The sequence below is a fragment of the Palaemon carinicauda genome, chromosome 15, assembly GCF_036898095.1.
Source record: "Palaemon carinicauda isolate YSFRI2023 chromosome 15, ASM3689809v2, whole genome shotgun sequence".
Taxonomy (NCBI): Eukaryota; Metazoa; Arthropoda; class Malacostraca; order Decapoda; family Palaemonidae; genus Palaemon; species Palaemon carinicauda.
The window spans coordinates 69,105,707-69,126,002 of NC_090739.1; the positions used below are offsets into that span (position 1 = coordinate 69,105,707).

General features: G+C 36.9%; 1 protein-coding gene across 6 annotated transcripts in view; it reads left to right on the forward strand.

Moving 5' to 3' along the window:
- Nucleotides 1-18,676, forward strand: part of FucT6 (alpha-(1,6)-fucosyltransferase) — a 606,841-nt gene extending 588,165 nt beyond the window's left edge. For all 6 annotated transcript variants that reach the window (XM_068388480.1, XM_068388481.1, XM_068388483.1 and 3 more), the window contains 3 exons: nt 7,580-7,730; nt 14,060-14,199; nt 16,090-18,676. In XM_068388480.1, coding sequence (XP_068244581.1) covers nt 7,580-7,730; nt 14,060-14,199; nt 16,090-16,279 — 481 coding nt within the window. In that variant the 3' untranslated portion in view covers nt 16,280-18,676. The remainder of the gene's footprint in view (nt 1-7,579; nt 7,731-14,059; nt 14,200-16,089) is intronic.
- The last annotated feature ends 1,620 nt before the right edge of the window (nt 18,677-20,296 follow it).

Sequence of the window (20,296 nt, forward strand, 5' to 3'; positions counted from 1 at the left end):
ATTGGTGCAGCTATTGATTAAACACCTTGGAGAGCGAAAATATGAACTGAAACAATTTCATTGCATAATACATCAACAAAATTTGTGTGGAAAAGAACTGGACTTTGATCATGTAATGAAAGTTGTAGTTTCTACAGTCAATTTTATCAAGTCACACTCAGCTTTGCATCACCGGCAATTCAAGCAATTTCTTGATGAAATTGAAGCAGAATATGGCGATTTAGTGTTTTTCACTCAAGTAAGGTGGTTAAGCAGGGGAAATACGCTGAAAAGATTTTTCAGTCTTCTGGATGAAATTGAGATATTTCTTAATGAAAAGAATAAGATAGTACCAGAACTTACAAATGCTGACTGGCTTTGTGATTTGTCATTTCTTGTAGATCTCACAAGTCATTTAAATAACTTGAATCATAAACTTCAGGGGAATAACTAACTTATTTCTCAGCTAGCCAATTATGTGACAGCTTTCGAACAAAAACTAAAATTGTTTCAGTTACAGATAGTTAAAGGAGAGTTAGGACACTTCCCAAGTTACAAACTTATGTGTGAGAAACACAAAGTATGCAATAGACATGAATATTATGCAGCAAAATTAGGAAAACTTTTGGAGGCCTTTGAGAGCCGATTTGAGGACCTAAAGAAAGAAGTCAATGATTTGAAGTTGTTCAGCAACCCCTTTTCTGTATCTCCTGATGAAGTAGAATTCGAAGCACAACTCGAACTGATTGATCTTCAGAATAATGACAGCCTTCGTACCAAGTATAATGAAGGGGACTTGCTCAACTTTTATAATTGCTTGGCCAAAGATCAGTTTCCTTATTTGAGAAACAAAGCTGCTGTTTATGCAAGCTTATTTGGCTCTACCTACATATGTGAACAAACATTTAGTCTGCTCAACCAGACCAAGTCAAATATTCGTAGCAGGCTAAGTGATCAAAATCTGCATTCTGTTTTAAGACTGGCAACCACAAATTTCCATCCTAACATAAAAAAACTTGTACATGAATCTCAGTGTCAAAAATCTCATTAAAACAAAACAGGTGAGCAACTGTGTTTTTTTTTATCTTTAAACATTCTAAAAACTATTTATCATTTCATGTAAAATCTAGTCTAGTGGCCCTCGACTAGATATATGTTTGATGATGTGGCCCGAGTAGCTCAAAAGGTTGTGCACCCCTGGTCTAGATTGTTGGTTACTACCCTAAGGGAGAAAATTGAAAATTAACCTAATCTTGGGTCGTTTACAGATGGATTTTGCCATGAATTCAGGGACAAAGAAAAACAAGTTTCATACAACCCTCTGTATGGGTGAGATATGACAATCCATGAACTTCTTTTACCTGTTTTGTCAAAGCCGAAGCCAGAAGAAAAATGGCTTTGAGGGACAGGTCCCTATATGAAGCTCAGTTTAGTGGTTTCATAGATCTTTTTTAAAGACCTGAGAATCCTTGATATGTTCTAAGAGGAAGTTTCAAGTTCTCTTGGTGGACAAAGTTTTTTGAAGCTCTTAACTAACATTGACAATTCTTATTAAATTGAAAGTTCAACTCCTTTCAATTTGAAGACTTGGCTCAAGGTTTAGCGGTAGCCTTGTACCACTGAAACTGAAAGGAATTTTTCTCTTTGTGAGAAGACTAAAGTCCGCTATCAGTTGGATAGAGACTCAGATAGAGGAAGTGCCCCTTCTACAGCACCAATCACAGATGATGGCCCATTTGACCTGCCATATTATGTATTAATATTATTACTAGCTAAGCTACAAGCCTAGTTGGAAAAGCAGGATGCTACAAGCCAAAGGGCTTCAACAGGGAAAAATAGCCCAGTGAGGAAAGGAAATAAGGAAACAAACTACAGGTAGTCATCGACTTACGACAAAGATAGGGACCGTAAGTCAATCTGGACGTGTGTTGAACTTAAAAAGGGAAGTTTCTGTAGATTTATTATTTAGTCACATATCAATATTCTCTTACTGTATATCATTATTTCATTTTCTTGTTTCATAAGATATCATATACTTTATGAAAGTATTTTTACATTGTATTTTTCCATTTTGGAAGCATTTTAACAATCAACAATTACACTTTTATTTGTTTACCTTTGGTTGAGGTCAGCTGATCTACAGGTCCCGCTACCGTATCGAGAAATTGTGTGCACAGGAATAACAATGCATATTTATATAATTTATTCCAAATATCTTCATGATGAATATCATATCATCACCAATAGTTACAGGGTATCATAGTTTTCATATAGTTTGCTTATAGCCATTATTATTAGTTATCACATGAATACGATCTCTTTTTCTGTGCGTGTGTGAGCCCGCGTGTGTACCGGTAGTTAATTTTTAAAGCTTCATATAGTATTTAATTTTTAGTTTTATTATTAAGCCCTCATATTTCATTAGACATTTTTTGTGTTTGTGGTTTATTGAAGCATATTTGTATTCTATTTTTCAATTTTGGGAGCATTTCAATAATTAACAATTACTTTTGTTTTACTTTTGGTGGTGGTCAGCTGATCTCAAGGTCACGGTACTGTATTACGATTATGCGCACATATACAAATAACAAGAGTGTTGGTTATATAAATAGCCCTTATAATTAGTTATTATATGAATACGTTCATTCTCTTTATCTTTCTCTCCGTATTTTGATTTTTTAATTCACTGTCAAATCTTCATAATTTTTTAGACATTAGAAATCTTTTGTTATTCCTCCATGTTTCGATTATGGGAATATTACTCGGTAAGGCATCAAAAGGACCACTTGATTTGCCACTCGTGTTCCGCTAGAAATATGACGTAATCAGACTTCTTTTCTTAAATATACAGTAAGTATTATTATTCTCATAGCAACTGAAACACTTGATATCGTTACTCAATGTTTCGATGATGGGAATAATAAGATTACACTGTAACACACTGAGTGGAAATCATTCGGTTTGCCAGAACACCTTCCGCCAGAAATATAGCGTCACAGGACATGTGACGTGAACTTGAAAAAGAATGACTTGCAAAATATGTAAAACTTTTCTTTTTTCTTGCAGTAAATGAAAGAAAATACTAACTTAGCAAGCAAAAGTATTTTGTATTTATAATGTAAAGGAAAACATATTATTTCTAAGAAAATATTTGTCCTATTAGTGTACTTTCATCAGATAAATATCGATCTCTTATCAGAGGTGAAATAAAACTAGCGTAGAGTCAAATTTATGCTAAGTAGTACTCATAACAACCGATACAGACCCACAAAATACTTTGCATCGTCACTTGATATTTCTTTAATGGGAATAATAATGCTAATTGTTAGCCTACTGGAAGGAAATCACATAATTGCTGGCTCACTTTCCGCCGGTAATATGATGTCACCTGACATATAATATGAACTCGACAGACATTAAAACTTTTCCTAAAGTATTTTTTGCTGAAAATGGATACTGTATCTTATCAAGAAAGCAAAATACTACTTATCAAGATTATCAAGGTAAATCAGTTCATTTATATACAAGAAAATAGATTATTTCCAAGGAAATATTTGTCATATTAGTGTACTATTTCCGACATATTGTGACGTCATCACAGTGGAAAAAATTGGTTGCAAGTCGATGACTACCTGTATATGAGAAGTTATGAACAATTGAATAAAGTATTTTAAGAACAGTAATAACTTTAAAATGTATCTTTTATATATAAACAATAAAAAGACCTGTCATCTTGTTCAACATAAAAACATTTGCTGCAAGTTTGAACGTTTGAAGTTCTACTGATTCAGCCACCTGATTTTGGAAGATCATTCCACAACTTGGTCATAGTTGGAATAAAACTTCCAGAATACTGTTTAGTATTGATCTTTATAATGGAGAAGGCATGACTTATTAAAAATTAACTACATGCTTAGTATTATGAACAGGATGGTGTTGTCCGGGAAGATCTGAATGTAAAGGATGGTCAGAATTATGAAAAATTGTAAGCTACTTGCACATTGAACTAATTGAATGACGGTGCCAGAGTTTAATTTCTAGATCAGGAATAAGAAATTTAATAGACCATAAGTTCCTGTCCAGCAAATTAAGATGAGAATCAGTAGCTGAAGACCAGACAGGGAACAGTACTCAAAATAATGTAGAATGAAAGAATTAAAACACCTCTTCAGAATAGATTTATCACCGAAAATATTACGAGACTCTTAAGAAGCCAATTACCTGTATTTGTTTAATTGAAGAAGACACAGACTTAAAGTGTTTCTTGAAAGCAAACTTGCTGTTGAGAATCACACCTAAATTTTTAAAAGATTCGTACAGAGTTAAAGTAACATTATCAATGCTGAGATCTGGATGTTGAGGAGCAACTGTCCTTGACATACTCACAATCGTACTTTGAGTTTTGTTGGGATTCAAATTCATACCCCATAATTTGCACCATGCACTAATTTTAACTAGATCTTTATTAGGGAATTCAGCAACTTCAAATCTACATTTAGGAGATGGAATTAATGCTAAGAGACTAGCATCATATGCATATGCAACAAGCTTGTTTTTTAGGCCAAATCACATATTATGTGTATAGAGTATGAAAAATAATGGGCCAAGAATACTACCTAAGAACACCTGATATCACATTCCTATACTCAGTATGGTGCCCATCAACAACAACTCTTTCCAATCTATTACTTAAAAATTCAATAATGATACTGAGAAAAGACCTTCCCACTCCCAAATGTTTTAGTTAAAAAACAAGGGCCTCATAATTAACATGGTCAAAGGCAGCACTAAAATCAAGGCCAATCAAACGAACTTCCTGACCACAATCAAGGGATTTCTGTACAGCATTGGAGATTGTAAGAAGGGGATCACATGCTCCAAGGCCTCTACAAAAGCCAAATTGCAAACTAACGAAAAGATAATTACCGTCAGCAAACCTATTTACAGGTTTTGCCAAAAGACATTCAAAAACTTTAAATAATATGGGAGTTATGGAAATTGGGCGGTAATCAGTTGGAATTGAGCTATCACAAATACATTTACATGTGGAATAACATTACCAATTCTTCAACAAGTGCTAAAAGCTCGTCTTTTTGCTAACTTGCACAAAATAACATACTTTGGAGCTAAGAAATCTGCTTTCTTTATAAAAAACAAAGGAAAAATACCATTTTGATCTACACCTCCATAATAATTAAGGTCCATCAAGAGAGCTTTAATTTCATGAGATCGAAAAGCTAAACTAGTCAGTTTAGCCTCAGGAAAACAAGAACGAGGAAGATCAAGTTTCTCGTTACTTACTGTTAAACACATCAGCTGAAAGGATTGCCTTTTCCTTTGGACAGTGAGTGACAGCGCCATCTGGTTTAAGTAAAAGAGGAACTGTTGCATCTACTCCAAGAGTGCAGATTTAAGGGTAGTCACCACTTATGTCTCTGGGTTGTACTTAGAATGGGTTGCTTTTATGGTTAAATTATATTCCTTTTCAGTTGAAGCATAAACTCTGAGCAAAAGTTCTAATCTAATTATAGTTATTGCGAGTCTGATCTGATTTGTTACCCTTCCAAAGATGATAGGCCTCCTGCTTCTCCAAATAACCACGTCTATAATCATCATTGAACCATGCTTTGTCTTCCACTCTGTACCTTAGCATACGAGAAGGGATACGCTTATCAATCATGTTGACTAGATTCTCATTCAAAGAAACAACAGGATCAACACTATTATACAATTTTGACCAATACAAGCCAAAAAGATCACTCAAAATGCTTTTCCAGTCTTTTTGAGATTTTATATAAATCTTACAAGAGTATGATACATCAGGGACAGTCTGCTCAGTCTTCACCACTAATGAAATCAAGGCATGATCAGATGTTCCAACTAGAGAACCCACCTTACTTGTTATAACGTGAGGGGAGTCGGTGCATATGATGTCCAAGTAGTGACCAGACTTGTGAGTAGCTTCACTTAAGATTTGCTTACAGCCTGATTCAGAGGCAAAGTCCAAAGCTCTTAAGCAAAGATCTTTTGAGATATTGAGACGTCTGGGCAGTATTTTGCAGAAAACCTCTCACTCTGAGGAGATGCTGGATAACCTCCACCTGAGAAAAGACAGTTATGTCAGCAAATTATGGTGTCTTGAATATGTGGTTGGCAGAGAAGATCCTATCAATTGGGTTGTTCTCTTGGAGTCTCAGACAATTTTTCCGTTGACATACATGTAGTTTATCGGCTATCCCATTCATTTTCCTTGGAATGAACCTGGCCAAACAGGTGTACTGCATCATGTGCCCATTCTTGTGTTTCTATTGCTAAGACGCATAGGTACTGAGATGCAGTACGGTACTTCCTTGTTTGTTGATGTAAGTGACTACAGTGGTGTTGTAGCTCATTAACGCTACGGGGTGGACTATCAAATTCTGTTGGAGAGACTGTACAGCCACCAGTGCTGCCTTCATCTCTAGGATATTGATATGAAGGTTCCTCTCTGCTTTTGACCAGAGGCTTGTGATTCATGTTCTCTTAGATTGCACCCAATTCTTCCTTCTCGACCAAGAGTATGGTTTCACAGTGAGCTGGCTGGGGGATGGGGTTTCTTCCACCACGCGCCAGTACCCACCGATACCTTGTTAGGAATTTTAACAGCAAAGTTTCCAACTATGCTGAAATATTACTACTATTAAAGGAAAATGGTTTATATCATTATAGGAATAAAGAAATTTGTATCACAAAGTACAGTATATTGAAATTATATAAGAAGTACAGTACTGTAGTATACTGTTGACTTTTAGTAAATTATTTTTTCTTATGATTATAAATCTTAAGCTGGATAAAGATTTTCATATTGTAGTTAGTTAGATTTATTTTGTATATATCCTATTTTAAAATTACAGTATATAAATAATTGGTTAAGTGTTAAGTTTGAAGAAACAATAATAATGCAATGTATGAAATGATAATAACAATGCTGTAATGGTCATAATGTAACTAATAATAATCACTTTCCAATAGCAGTGTTGTAGAGAGCCTCATATCTGGAACCAATAATAGAGATTCCAGGTTGTGAGTTTATTCATAATACTTAACCTTATTTTATCAGTTTGCATTATCTACCATAGAGCATGACTAATGTTAGATAAAAATCAGAAATTGGCAGTTATTTTAGAAAATAAAATACTGTATAGTAAAATTTCTTGAAATATTTTGCTTTGTTTACGAAAGAGATACTTTTATTGACACTGCCCTTTCAAATGCCTGATTCACTGTCCATTGTTTTCTCAGTATATTCCTCATTTTCTGAGGTACACCTTTCTTACATTTGATCCTAGCAAGATAACTCTCTTCCATTGGATGGATTCTTGGTGCAAGTGTCTATAATGAAATTCAGATTTCAGTAACATATACATTGGTAGAAATTTAATCAAAACCAGAATTTGAGTTATTGTTAGATTATAAGATGTGGGTATGAAAGCGCAGGTACTGTATTACATTACTGTATATCTTATTAAACATGTTTTCATTAGTATAAAATATTGAAATCCCAAGGCCATGTGTTTACTATTTTTTTATAATTATAATTTTCTTATTTTTTTTGTACTAGGTTCCCGGACTATACGTTTATCGGTGATCCAAATATTGCTAAGACTGCAGCAGTTGCAACGCGGTATACTGATGCTTCTTTAAAAGGAATAATTGCAGACATTCATTTTCTCTCATTAACTGACTATTTAGTATGCACCTTTTCTTCGCAGGTAAGCTAAAGGCATTAGGTATATATTTTTTTTAGAATTTTGGCTATTAAATGAAATTTACAAGGTTCCAAAAAGTATAATATTGATGTAAAATAATCAATTATGAGTCTGGTGTAAGACTTTCAAATTCATCTTTAATCCTATTTGACTATACTGTACAGTTATATTCTATGCATTCATCAGTTATGTAACATTTAAAGTGTTACTTTTATTTTATTGAATTGTATTTTGTTAAACAGTTGCACTTTACTGTATCATGCAATAAGTATAGTAATACCTCGCCTTATGTCATTTATTGACTCCAGGAGGCCCGACATATGTTGGTTTTTTGCCCTATAAAGTGACTTACTGTATATGTTACCTATACACGTACTAAGTACATAAAAATACTTACAACTTGCTATCATTTTTTAAAAACCAGATACCTACTTTAATAAGCTTCTATGAGAAGTACAATACTTTACTGTACTGTACAGTATAGCACATCTTTTATATTGTAAGAGGTGGAAACTGACGTAGGATCTGGTAAAATGGCGTGACGTCAATTTTATTTTTGTATTTAATACTTCAGGTTGAGTGACGTAAAGAGGGGTTTGTTCCTATGCAGCATACAAACCCGGGTCCTCTAATTAGGGAGATTGTTAAAGCACGAGCTGGAGATTGTGATTAAATAAGGAGCGGTTATCCAGATGGTGAGGGTGTGGGGCAAGGAGCCTCACCCACTTTCCAGCTGGTGAGCCTTCATTTTTGTTTCGGCCTTTGATATCTACATTTACAATCAGGTCCTTACAAAACTTTTTGAATTTTCATACTCTTTTGTAGGAAGTGGTTGTGTTTGTTAATTATGGAATGGAAGCAAGAATTTTGTGTTTGCTGGAGGGAAGGGTGGGAGCTGCAACCAGTTTATGGCTAAACTGGTTGTAGATCCACACTCCCTCTGTGCATCTTGTCAGGGGACATGATTGTATACATTCATTCCCGTGTGCTGTGTAGGTTGTGGCTTTCGGTGCAGTGGCAGTACGCCCTGAAGGGAAGAAGAAAGCTTTGGTTGGGATCAGGCTTTGCAATGCCCAAGAAGACTATAATGAAGTCTTTTGGTGCATAAGTCTCCTATGTGGGTGCTGCTGCTCTTGCTACCCCTAGATCAGTCCCTGGGGAGCATGCTACAGGGGCTTGGTGCCCTCAGATATACGTCCGTGAGTTTTTCTGGTTTTGCTGGTGTGTGAGAAACACACAGTGCCCACCACACCCCTTCAGAGGCTGGGATCTCTTTGCCTATAACCGTATAACATGGTCTTTTTAGGTCTTTCAGGTAGGACGTTCATGACTGTTGAATGAGCTAGTAGCTAAGGCTAATCTTCCCCCTGTGCAAGTATTCCAAGTGACGCCAGTATTGAAGGTTGTAGTGGTACTCCCAGTGTCAGGGTCCCCTGTGGTTTCCCCCTCAAAGCATAGGAAGGCTGGTAGGCCTCGTAAATGGCTACAAGCCTGGCAGATAGGGTGCCAGTGCCAGTAGGTGTGGTCTCTGTAAGTGGACCTAAGAAGGCTAAGGCCAAGGTAAGTGTTACCCCTGTCCCTAGAATTACCTATATCCCTGACCAGGCTGCAGTGATCCCCTTCCTTTGACCCTTATGCCCAAGGGTCAGAGGCTGATTCTTTCCCCCCGTGTTTGTGATTATGCCTCTGTGCTTGCTCATGGCCTTGTAAATGTGCCTACCCCATCCCCTGTAACTTTGCGCCATGCTCTCCTGTTCGCTTTGGAGAGGGTAAGGCACTTAATTATCTTTTAGCTAATAAAAGTCAGGAGAGCCTGGGGCAGTTCAGTCTCTAAAGGGAAGCCAGATCTGCATTCAATCATCCCATTTTCCTGTTAAGGGCTTTGCCATGTTCCATTCTTAGGCCGGTCTGCAAATACTCCAAACGAAGGAGGGGGAGGAGTTCCTGGGACATTGTCGACCCTACGAAACCCGACTCTGGTTTGGCGCTGGTGGAAGCAGAGAATTCCGAGACTGAGTTTACAATTGTCAAGGTCCTTGCTCCAATTCGTGAATTCATTGACCTTAGGAGACCATAGGAGACCACCACAACACCTATTAGGGGAGGGATGATATCCATTGATTGGTGCTTTGGCACCCCTCGAGTCCAAATTCTCCCCCCATATTGTCGTGGCTGATTCTTGCTCACGGGGCCTCTGTTTAGGCCAATGCCTAGATCTCTATTCCAAGGAACTCTTTACTCTCCAGCCAATCAAGCAAGTTCCTGCCCCCAGCACTTTCTCAACAATGGAGATTTTATGTGCCAGAGGAGGTATTGTAGATCCAACTCCTCTGCCCATCAATCCAGCAATAACAGCACTGACAGCAGGGATCCCGGTGGAAAGACTCAAGCACGAAGGCACATCATTCTTAGCCCTGGAGTCTGCTACCATGGAAGCCACTTCCATGGCTTGTCTCCAAGCAAGTGGTCAGGGAGTCTCTGATTCCTTTGCCATTACTTGGGATCTGGCAAATCACGAAATGCGGAATTATACAGACGTAGTCATCTCAAGCGCAAAGGTAGTGATCTTCTTGGCTCACCAGCCAGCTAACCAGTGGGCCATTGGTTTCTGAAGGAATGCCCCAGTGCTGGGATCTGTGGCCCTCTTCTCACCGAACGCTGTTAAGTTTACAATGGAGGAAGGCGAGTGGCATTTCACTCTTCCATCTGCCAGAAATACTGCTGTTCACAGATGCATCCAAGGAGGGGTGGGAGATATACCTGAGGAACCAGACCGCCTTGTGGACTTGGTCCATGAAAGAAAGCACTTGCATATCAACCTGCTGGAAATACAAGCAGCTCAACTAGTATTGCAAGCTTTCCAGAAGAGTTGTTAAGACACCAGGCTAGCATTGTAAACAAAAAGCAAGGGTGTGTTATTTCACAGAACCTTTGCAAGTTGCCATAGCATGTGCACATCTAGGTAGCTGACAACGTAGTACAGCTGTCAGCAAGGTTTATTCCAGGAATGTTCTAGCAGATACTCTATTGCCAGAGGCACAATGTAGGGTCATCTTCATTGATAGATCCGTCCGCTTTTCAGTTGAATAAGAACCAGTATTCTGCTCTCCATTTCCAGATCTATCTGCAGCATTCAAGGACACCTCCCAACACCCTTGGGACAATCTGGACGTACAAGCCTTTCCTCCCTTTTTCCTGATTCCCAGATTACTGTAGTCAGCACTGTTGTTAACATTGGTCTTCAGAATGACCCTGGTGGATCCCAAGTGGCCACACGAATGGGACTCAGATCTGCTGATGCTTCTCCTCGAGGTACCTAGTGAACTACTAATTCTTCTGCAATTTTTTACGTAGAAGGGATACTTCTACTGTCAGATTTCATCATCAACCTTCATCAAGAGAAGCTCCTCTCAGTTTATGTGGTAAAAGACTGTCGCTTTGCCTTTAGCCAGGTTTCAGTATAGACCTTTGATCTTTGGGGTCTAGGCTTATGAGGAACTTTGAATAGTATTGTCCTTCCCGGGACCTCTGAAGTCCTAAATGGGATGTCACTCCAGTCCTCTGGTCTCTTAAGTGCACCCTAAACAAGACCTTGAGGTGATCATCATATAAGGATCTGACCGTTAATACTCTTTCCCCTAGCATTAGTCTTGGGATAGCGAGTAGGAGAGTCGCATGGCATTTTGCCTGGCATGAGTCATTCTGAAAATTAAAGGATTCCTTCACATATGATCCGTAGGTTTTGTCCAAGACTCAGAATCTGGCCATTACCATCTCTTTACAAGAAGTGACAGAGGGAATCAGGATGACTTCCCTCTCTGTCCTTTTAAGACAGAACAACACTACCTCACAAGAACCCAGGGCTCCATGTTGAGCACCAAAGAAAGTTTCTCAGCACTAGAAGGGTAAAGAAGATACCCAAGAACACTTTTTTCTTCTGGCTTCGTGAGACGATCAATTGTGCTTATCCAAAAAAATGGAAGGTCCATCCTTTGTTCGAGTGCACCAAGTCAGAGATACTGGGTGTACCCCTAACTTTCAGGAAGAACCTGTCGGTGACAACCTTCGCTATCAACTCACCTACAGGAGTATAACCACTAGTTCCTGACTAACCTGTATTGCAAATCTAGCTGCCTCTTGAAACAAGAACCATCTCGTCCAAGATAGTGGTCAAGTTGTAAGTTTTTTTTATAATTTGTTGTTCCATTATTTGCTAGACATGATGCTGGAATCAGGTAAGCCTCTCATAACCGAGTAACTTTTATTTACAGTCACAAGTTTTGTACAGTATTACTGTATAGAATATCCCCCTCCCCCCCATCCGAAGGGCAGGATGGATGGAAAGTATGCAAGCCCATTTCTCCCTGATAGGGACTTAGCCTAATATCTGCAATATTTTAATGATCAGGTTGTTAAGAGGTTTACAGGAGTTATCACTTTCAGTCTTGTCCACGACCAAAGTGCCTTGACATTTTCCAGGATAATAAACCAGCCAGTTTGGTTATAGTGATTTCCTCCATCTTAAGGATAAGTCTCCTACTGAAGAATGAGGGTTTGCATTCATGTAGAAATGATCACAAATCTTTTAAGTAATTTTTATTTTTCCTAACTACAAATCTGATTTCTTAAAGTTACACTCTTTTCCCCTCAAACGCCAGGCAAGTTGCAGGTCTTAGGTTATAGAGATTTCCCTGGCTGTTGGGTCGGTTGGTCCTACCCTTCACCTTCCAGCAACTACAACCACCTTGTTAAAATTTAAAATGGCCATTTCTAGCCTTGCTGAAATCATACTCCTAATAAAGGACCCAGGTTTATATGGTTGGGAAAAAATAAAAATTATAAGATACTTGAAAAAAAAAAAATATTAGTATCTTGTTTTACCAGCTTGTAATAATTAAAATGTACGATAAACTATATAAAATTAACTTAATGATAATACAGGGGGTCCTCGGGTTACGACGTTGATCCGTTCTTAAGACATGGTGTAACCCGAATTTCAGTGTAAGTCGGAACACCATAAATAGATTACTCTATACGAACTGTACTGTACTGTAAAGTATTGTACTATAATAAAATGTATCAAATGACATAAAAACAGTACTAGAAAAAGAGAAAACAATTCCTTACCACATGAATTAAAGTAAATATTAATAAAATCCTATGGTTGGCTTGCACACTAGAAGGGATGTTGCAAGGGACGGAGAGACAGGTTTATTGTGGAGAGGAAGCTGGGGCATAAGTTTGAAGTCGCCAGCAGCATTTCCCCCAAGAAGCAAAGTTAGCCTCTCCTTGCTGGCTTTATGACCGGGTGCTGACTTCTCCTCCTTTGCTATGTACGTACGGTTAGGCATACGCTTCCAAAATAAACCTGTCTCATCCACATTGAACACTTGATAAGCAGAATAACCCCCCTCTCTAATTATCTCGGCCAATGCTTTAGGAAATTCACTTGTTGCTTTCTCATCCCCACTAGCAGCTTCACCTTGCACTTTATTATGGTAATTGGCCCGAGCCTTAAGTCACATAAACTAACCCCTACTAGCCGAAAACTCTTCACTTTCACTTTCTTCTCCCCTTTCTTTTTTCAACGCTTCAAACAACCTTTTAAGCCTTTTCCTGAATCACCATTAGGCTCACCAGAATACGCCGTTGATTTTGATCTTCCAACCAAAGCTCTAATAATGTTTCCATTTCAATAATTAAACCACTACACTGCTTGGTTATCACTGTTGATTTCATAGGAGCAGATCCCTTCACATGTTCAACGATGTTCGTTGGAGTTTCACCGTTTTTAAGCCGCTTAATAATATCTAGTTTCACTTCCATAGTGATGGCCTTTCTTTTCATAGACGCACTACCATCAGAAGAATCTGCCTTACGCTTAGGAGCCATAACGAAAGGCAAAAAGTTCCAAAGAACGAGAGAGAACAGGCAAACACAACCAAAATGGCATAGAACTGGAACTGAGGGACGCCATCTTCCTCGCCCGTAACCACCACAAAGCGTATTCATACGCTGCGCGCTAGAAACTAGTTCGCAATTGTTTACATCGCTTATGACGCTAACGCTGTAAGACGGAACGATGCTTAATATTATTTTTTATATTTTTGTGGGGGCGCGTTCGTTTGTAACCACAAAACAGCGTAAGTCAGGACCAGCGTAACCCGAGGACCCCCTGTACACTAAACCTTATGAATGTGTCCTGTACAAATTTATAGATTCAAAAATAGCAATAGGTCAGTAAATGAATGACTGAGATACATTATTTTTTTTCCTGTTAGTTTGGAAGTATCTTTTGATTTGCCTCATTAAACCCCTCCATATCCTTCCAGGTGTGTCGCATTGCGTATGAAATTATGCAAAGCTTACATCCAGATGCATCGGGTTACTATCGTTCTTTAGATGATGTCTATTACTATGGTGGGCAGAATGCTCACAACCAAAGAGCAAGATTTCCACACACTCCAGCAAGGTAATTATGGTCATTAGTTTGGTTACATGATTAAAGTTCTTACTTTCTAAAAAATTATGTATTTTGAAAAGTTTATTGAATACTTTTTTTTTTAAGCCAAGTTGTTCATATGAAAACATACATAGGTTTTTTTTTGGAATCATTCCATGTGCTTGCTTTCCTTTTGTTAAATTTCCTAATTATGGGACTGGCAGGATCTTGAAGGCTGAAGTTAATGATCTGGTAAAAGTTCATGTTATTTTTTATTATCTTTTTTATAATAATGATAAGAAATGCTTTGTATAGTATGATTTAAATGTTTATTTTTTTCATTACACGTTTTATTGTCATGCAGGGCAAGATCTTGAAAGAGGTCGAGTATTTTCACTCAGTTTAAGACCTTTTGAAATTAAAGCATAAATTGAGAGAACCCTTTTAGCTGTAACATGGATGAAATGTAGAGATAGTTAAACAGTTGATTAAAGAATTCCCATTGGCAGAGAAACCAAATACTTTTGAGTTCATTACCAGAAATATGCACCCAGAGAAGGAATATGAGAGAGAGATTTTGAAGCGGTCTGGCTTCTTACGTAAAGTATTTTGGGTGGAATTTGGTGGAAAGATCATGTTTTGATAGTGAACAGAGGTTGAGAAAAATAGTAGGTATGGAAGTACTCTACCAGGAAATCATGGTAAAATGGAATGAATAAAATTTCGGACATTGTAGTTTGGGAAGAGAGTACAGGATGAGTGAGCTGAGAGAGCTAATTTCTTATTTAATTCTGTATAGGGAGAAGCAAACATAAATACATATTTTTTGTGATAATGGTCTGATTATACTGTACTTATTAGATTTTTTTCTCCTAGTAAATTTTAATAGTTTAAAGTGGTGAATTCCCTCTACCTCTTGTGATTTTCACGAGGAATCATGCTCCTCCATTTCAAGTTAAAGCTAATAAACCTATTAAATCTTCATTGTCCGACACTACCTGTTTGTGCTACAGCCCTTGTGCAGTTAAAGTAACAAAAACTGCCACAGTAAGATTATATAATTTCCACTGGCAAAGAGAAGTACAGTACCATTGAAACCCTAAAAAAAAAAATTCTCAAAAATCTTGTACACAAAATTAAGTTTTCACTATAAATCATATAAAGTTAACACAAATGTTGAAATAAGTTGGTTTCCAGCTAACCTTGATATTATGGGAAAGGAAAATACAGACAAGATAGCTAAAGTGGCTCTTAATAACAATCAGATATGCCAGTGACCTTCCAATATTATTATAACCTGTTACTGTACCTATTCAATGCTTAGGTATAGCATATTCATTTTAAATAGAATGATTCTTTAAATTAATATACAGCAGTCCTTTCTGCTATGGTTACATGCTCTAGATAGAATTTTAGTGTCCAAGCTATCCATAAATCTGTCCAGAACTTCTTCTCAATGTTGGGAAAACCGTTTTAGAAAAGGGATACATAAATTGTGTGTCTGATATGTTTTATTTTTTTTTTTACATCAAATTGCTTAAATTTTAACTTTCAACACCTACCAATAATTAGCAATATTTATAATTAGTGGACACTGAATTTCACCATCATATCCCCTGTAAGATAATAATCTCTTACCTACAGGGATACTTGTGTATTAAAATTTAACCACTACTGTATTCACTAGAACATATGACTAATAATGAAATGTTCTCTACTGCTATAATTAACTATCTAAGCAAATAAAAAATTTTAATAATGTATACAGAATTTTTTTGGGGGGGCTATCACAAAAAGAGCCTAATTAGGCTTGGAGGTTGTGGAAAACTAAGATTTTTTTCACTACAGTAACTAATGCCAAGTGGTGGAATGGGAAAATCCACTTGGATTAATTTTTTCTTACCATGTCTCTATTTTCAGGTCAGATGAAATGATCTTGAGGGCAGGTGATGTAGTAGGAATAGCAGGAAATCATTGGGATGGATACTCTAAAGGAGTCAATCGCCGTACTCGACAAAATGCTTTGTATCCTTCTTATAAAATGGAAGAAATTGTAGATATTGCTAGATTTCCTTCATATGCAGAAGAGGATAAAAGAAGCGGGACGTAAATATTTGGCAAATTAGCCGTTTTTTATATTTTTTTGAGAGTTTTTATGTGATATTTGGTAATTTTAAGGATTAACTCATTAGTTTCTCGATACATGGACATTATTTTGTATTAATAAACCAAAGAATTAGTTATGGTTCTATAAAGTTGACAGGAATAGAATATGGCATAGCTAATTCCATTGGTTTATTAGATTCATTTTCATTTTAGCAACTCATTTTCACTTACAGTTACAAACAAAAATATTCATGTTGTATATCATAAAAATCACTTCATTACAATGCCATTTCATGATTCATCGCTTCATCATCATTTCTTTTTTAAAGGAAGTGGTACCTTTGTACCACTTTAGATGTTAGGTATCATTGATGTACAGTGGCCATAGTTTTTTTTTTTTTGGAGGGGGGGCTGAAGACAATTCATTACAGTATAGACACAATAAATGTACAGATTCACCAGGTGTGCAAATAGTCACCGTTACCCAACTTGCTTAACTCCATGACCAAAGACATTATTGTTTAAGTATAATTTGGCCAAATGGTCAGTTTTTTTCCAGTTAATAATACATATTTGGTTGTAAAAAGCCAAATGTCAGAGTAGCTTTTTAAGTTCTACAACTGAAGCTCTATTATGATGTCATGGCTGTGAAGCGTTTTTATACAGGTGGTGTCAAAATTAGAAATGATATATTGTGCCTTTGGTAAAAAGAGTAATATTTATTGGGGTAGCTTTTAATATCTCAGCTGTTGTTTACACTCTTATACGTAATTGTACAGTACATCAACTTGGTCTACTCAGGTGGTGAAACAAATTGTACGGTATTAGACATTGATACTCTTAAATCATAGATTACAGTTGGCTGAAAGTTTTCTAGTACAAGTCAAAGCAGTTACCAGTATTTAGACATCCACTTACTTTGGCTGGGTTGTTTTTTATTTACAAAATAATCAATACTGAAAGTAAAGCAGAGTAATTATTTTAGGGATATTTAGAAAATGGATTCTTGGTATAGTTACTCTGTGCCTCATTAGTTATGTATTGTTGAGACTATGTTAGAGACCATTTTCAAAATTAAAAAATGTCATTATTTGAGGATTAGCATACAGATGGTGTGTATTGTTATACAAGTAAGTCCTGGAGCTTGAGTCACTATGATTTAAGACTTTATTTTTTAATAATAAATCTAAACATTCTGCAATGAGCATCGGGCCTGTTATCCAGTTACATTCCATCAATTTAGACTATGTCATCATAGTTTTCTAATTTGCCCTACCTTCCTCATCTATTCCCCTAACAAATAATTACGAGTTGTACATGAATTATATAAAGTAAGTTCTCAGGACATATACACATTCAGAGGAAGGCCTCATTGCATATTTTTATAATACTGTATCTTTCTTTTTTGTACTGTATCTACTGTATGTTTTCATCACCTCTATTACAAACAATAGATTCATCATAATTTTGAGATATCTCATTTTCACACTTTGTACTTATATCGCTCATTTTAGCAAAGAAATGTTTACGGTGTTAAATATCTTCCTTATAATTGAAATTGTTATAATTATGTCTTCCTTAATGGTTATGCTAGTTATTTTAAGCCTTTCATAAATCTACTTTACTTTGCCTACCATTAATTTACCTCACAGTATTATTTGCACTTCATAGTCAGAAAATTATTCTTACTTCACCGATCTCTCACACTGTTGAACATCATTCAGTTAATGTGTTTAATTAAAAACTAAACCTTAGTGAAAAACTATTTTTTTTTAGTATGTATCATCATGCAGCCACTTATATGTAAGTGACTCACTTTACTTGAGAGATATATTTTGTACAGTAGTTAAGGCTTCATAATATGTTATGGAAAAGATAAAGTAGGGGCTAATATGTCAGTTCTAATTGTGATGCTTGTGTTACGAGTGCCGTACTGTATCGTATGCATATCAGTACTGTACTGTACTTTCATAGGTGCTTAAAAACCAGTTCCATAACTTTAATGTTCTATCAAAAATACTTTGGTGGTAATTTTATGTAAACTGCATAATTAGCTATAAGAGTATATTTATAATGTTAATTGGTGTAAATCACTGTAAATGTGCAATCACACATTTATGCAAATAACATGATTTAAGTTGCTCTTGCCATTGCAGCCAATATTGTTGTAGGACTTTTGTTTTACCAGGAAGCCACTTTTGCATCTCATTTAGACTGCTCAGGGTAGATTCATTAAGAAGAAAAAGAGTACTGTACTGTTTACACGAGTAACATGTTTGTGTAAGATGCAAAGTTTGTATGGGAAGTATTTATGAACTGTGTAAATATATTTTAGTTGTGGTATTGTCAATTTGTATATTTGTTAATAACAATTTTAAAATGTAATGGCCAACTGCCAGTTTTTTCTGGTTTTATTTTCCTCTGATATTGGACCAAGATAACCAAAAATTGGCAAATGATTTTTTTCTTTTTTTACATTTTACAATGTTGACAAATAATGACCCTCTTCATGAATTCAGAACTTGTAATCAATTTTGTTTGATCAGCAAAATTACTTACAAACCCATCAATCATATTAATTTTTATTCCATGCATTTGCCTCTCCTGCTGCAAAAACTTGTAACGCATGTGTTTCAAACGCGCGTACATTGTAATAGTTTTGATTTTTGTGTTTGTTTTAATTTTTGTGACGTTCTTGCTGTTCAACTGCAAGATTCTTTGAGTCTGAAGTGTGATCAATATCCAACTTCATAAGCTCTTATTTCGAATCGGCACCTCGATCCCCTCAAAGGAAAAAGTGTAAGGCAAATGAGTGTTCTAGACACTTTTCTTTGTCCTGTTTCACCAGCGCTAGAGTCGCTGAGATATAAAGTCCTCTTCAGGAAGTACTGTAAGATCCTCTTGGGGACACAAAAGCATCTTCTTTTGATTACCACCAGACCTTTCGTGAATTGAGGGGATGGAGATGGTTTCAACCCTGGGTTGTGTGTTTACGGGTTCTGGATTTGGTCGCGAGTCATGCACAAAACTAAGAGACCTTTCAACTTACTGGGATAAATGTCGGAATAATTTCTTTTGCCATAACTGCTAATAGAAAAGACAGTATTGGGAATTGGAACTTTGTGACAAAATTCTCAAAAGCTCGTACGGGCAAGTGTAACAGACTTAAAATCATGGGTCACTTCCTGCTTTGGGGCGTGAGGTCCCGCTCCAACAAGGAGTGGTTTTGGCTCTTCAATTAGAAGACAACGCATAATGCTGAGAAGTAGCCACCCACAGGCATGACTGAAAATCCCTTTGAGATGGTGATCAACGAATAGGTGCACTAAAAATACTTAACAAATCAGGATACCACTTAGCTTGTGGACATCTGTGAGCAATCAGGTTTATTGGTGATATGGTGTAATCGACACACTCTGCTGGCAAATCAGAGGGAATGGGGGGAAAATTTAGGGTTCCCTGGATGTATCTGGTGCAGTTATACCTTGCAATTCCTGCCCCTAATTGCATCTGCTCTGTCGACTTGCAAAGAGGCACAAACACCTTCCCTCTGATTGTTGGCGTAAGCTATTACAGCATTTTTGCTTATCAACACTACCAAGTAATTCTTCAAATGTTCTTGGAATGTTTGTACCTCCAAAACACTGATTCAGATGTATTTCTTCTGCACACTTGACATGGCCATTTCACTCTGGTGAAAGCCCCACCACTCTTTTGACGCATCTGAGAACAGTTGCATACCTGGAGGTCGTGAGTCAAGAGAGAGACCCCTGGTGAAGTTTCGTTCCTCACACCCATTTGAGAAGATCAGTCGCTATCTCTGGAGGCCAACCAGTGATCATCCAACACCACTGAAGGGGTCTCTTGTCGGGATGCTTGTGACTCGCCTGAAGAATCAGCTTCTCCAACAAGGAAGACCTACTAATATTGAGCTGGAAGTATCATCAAGATAGAATGGTTGTGCTACCTCTCCGAGCTTGCTGGTGCAATTGTCTGATAGAAAGACTTGCTGCTGCCGTGT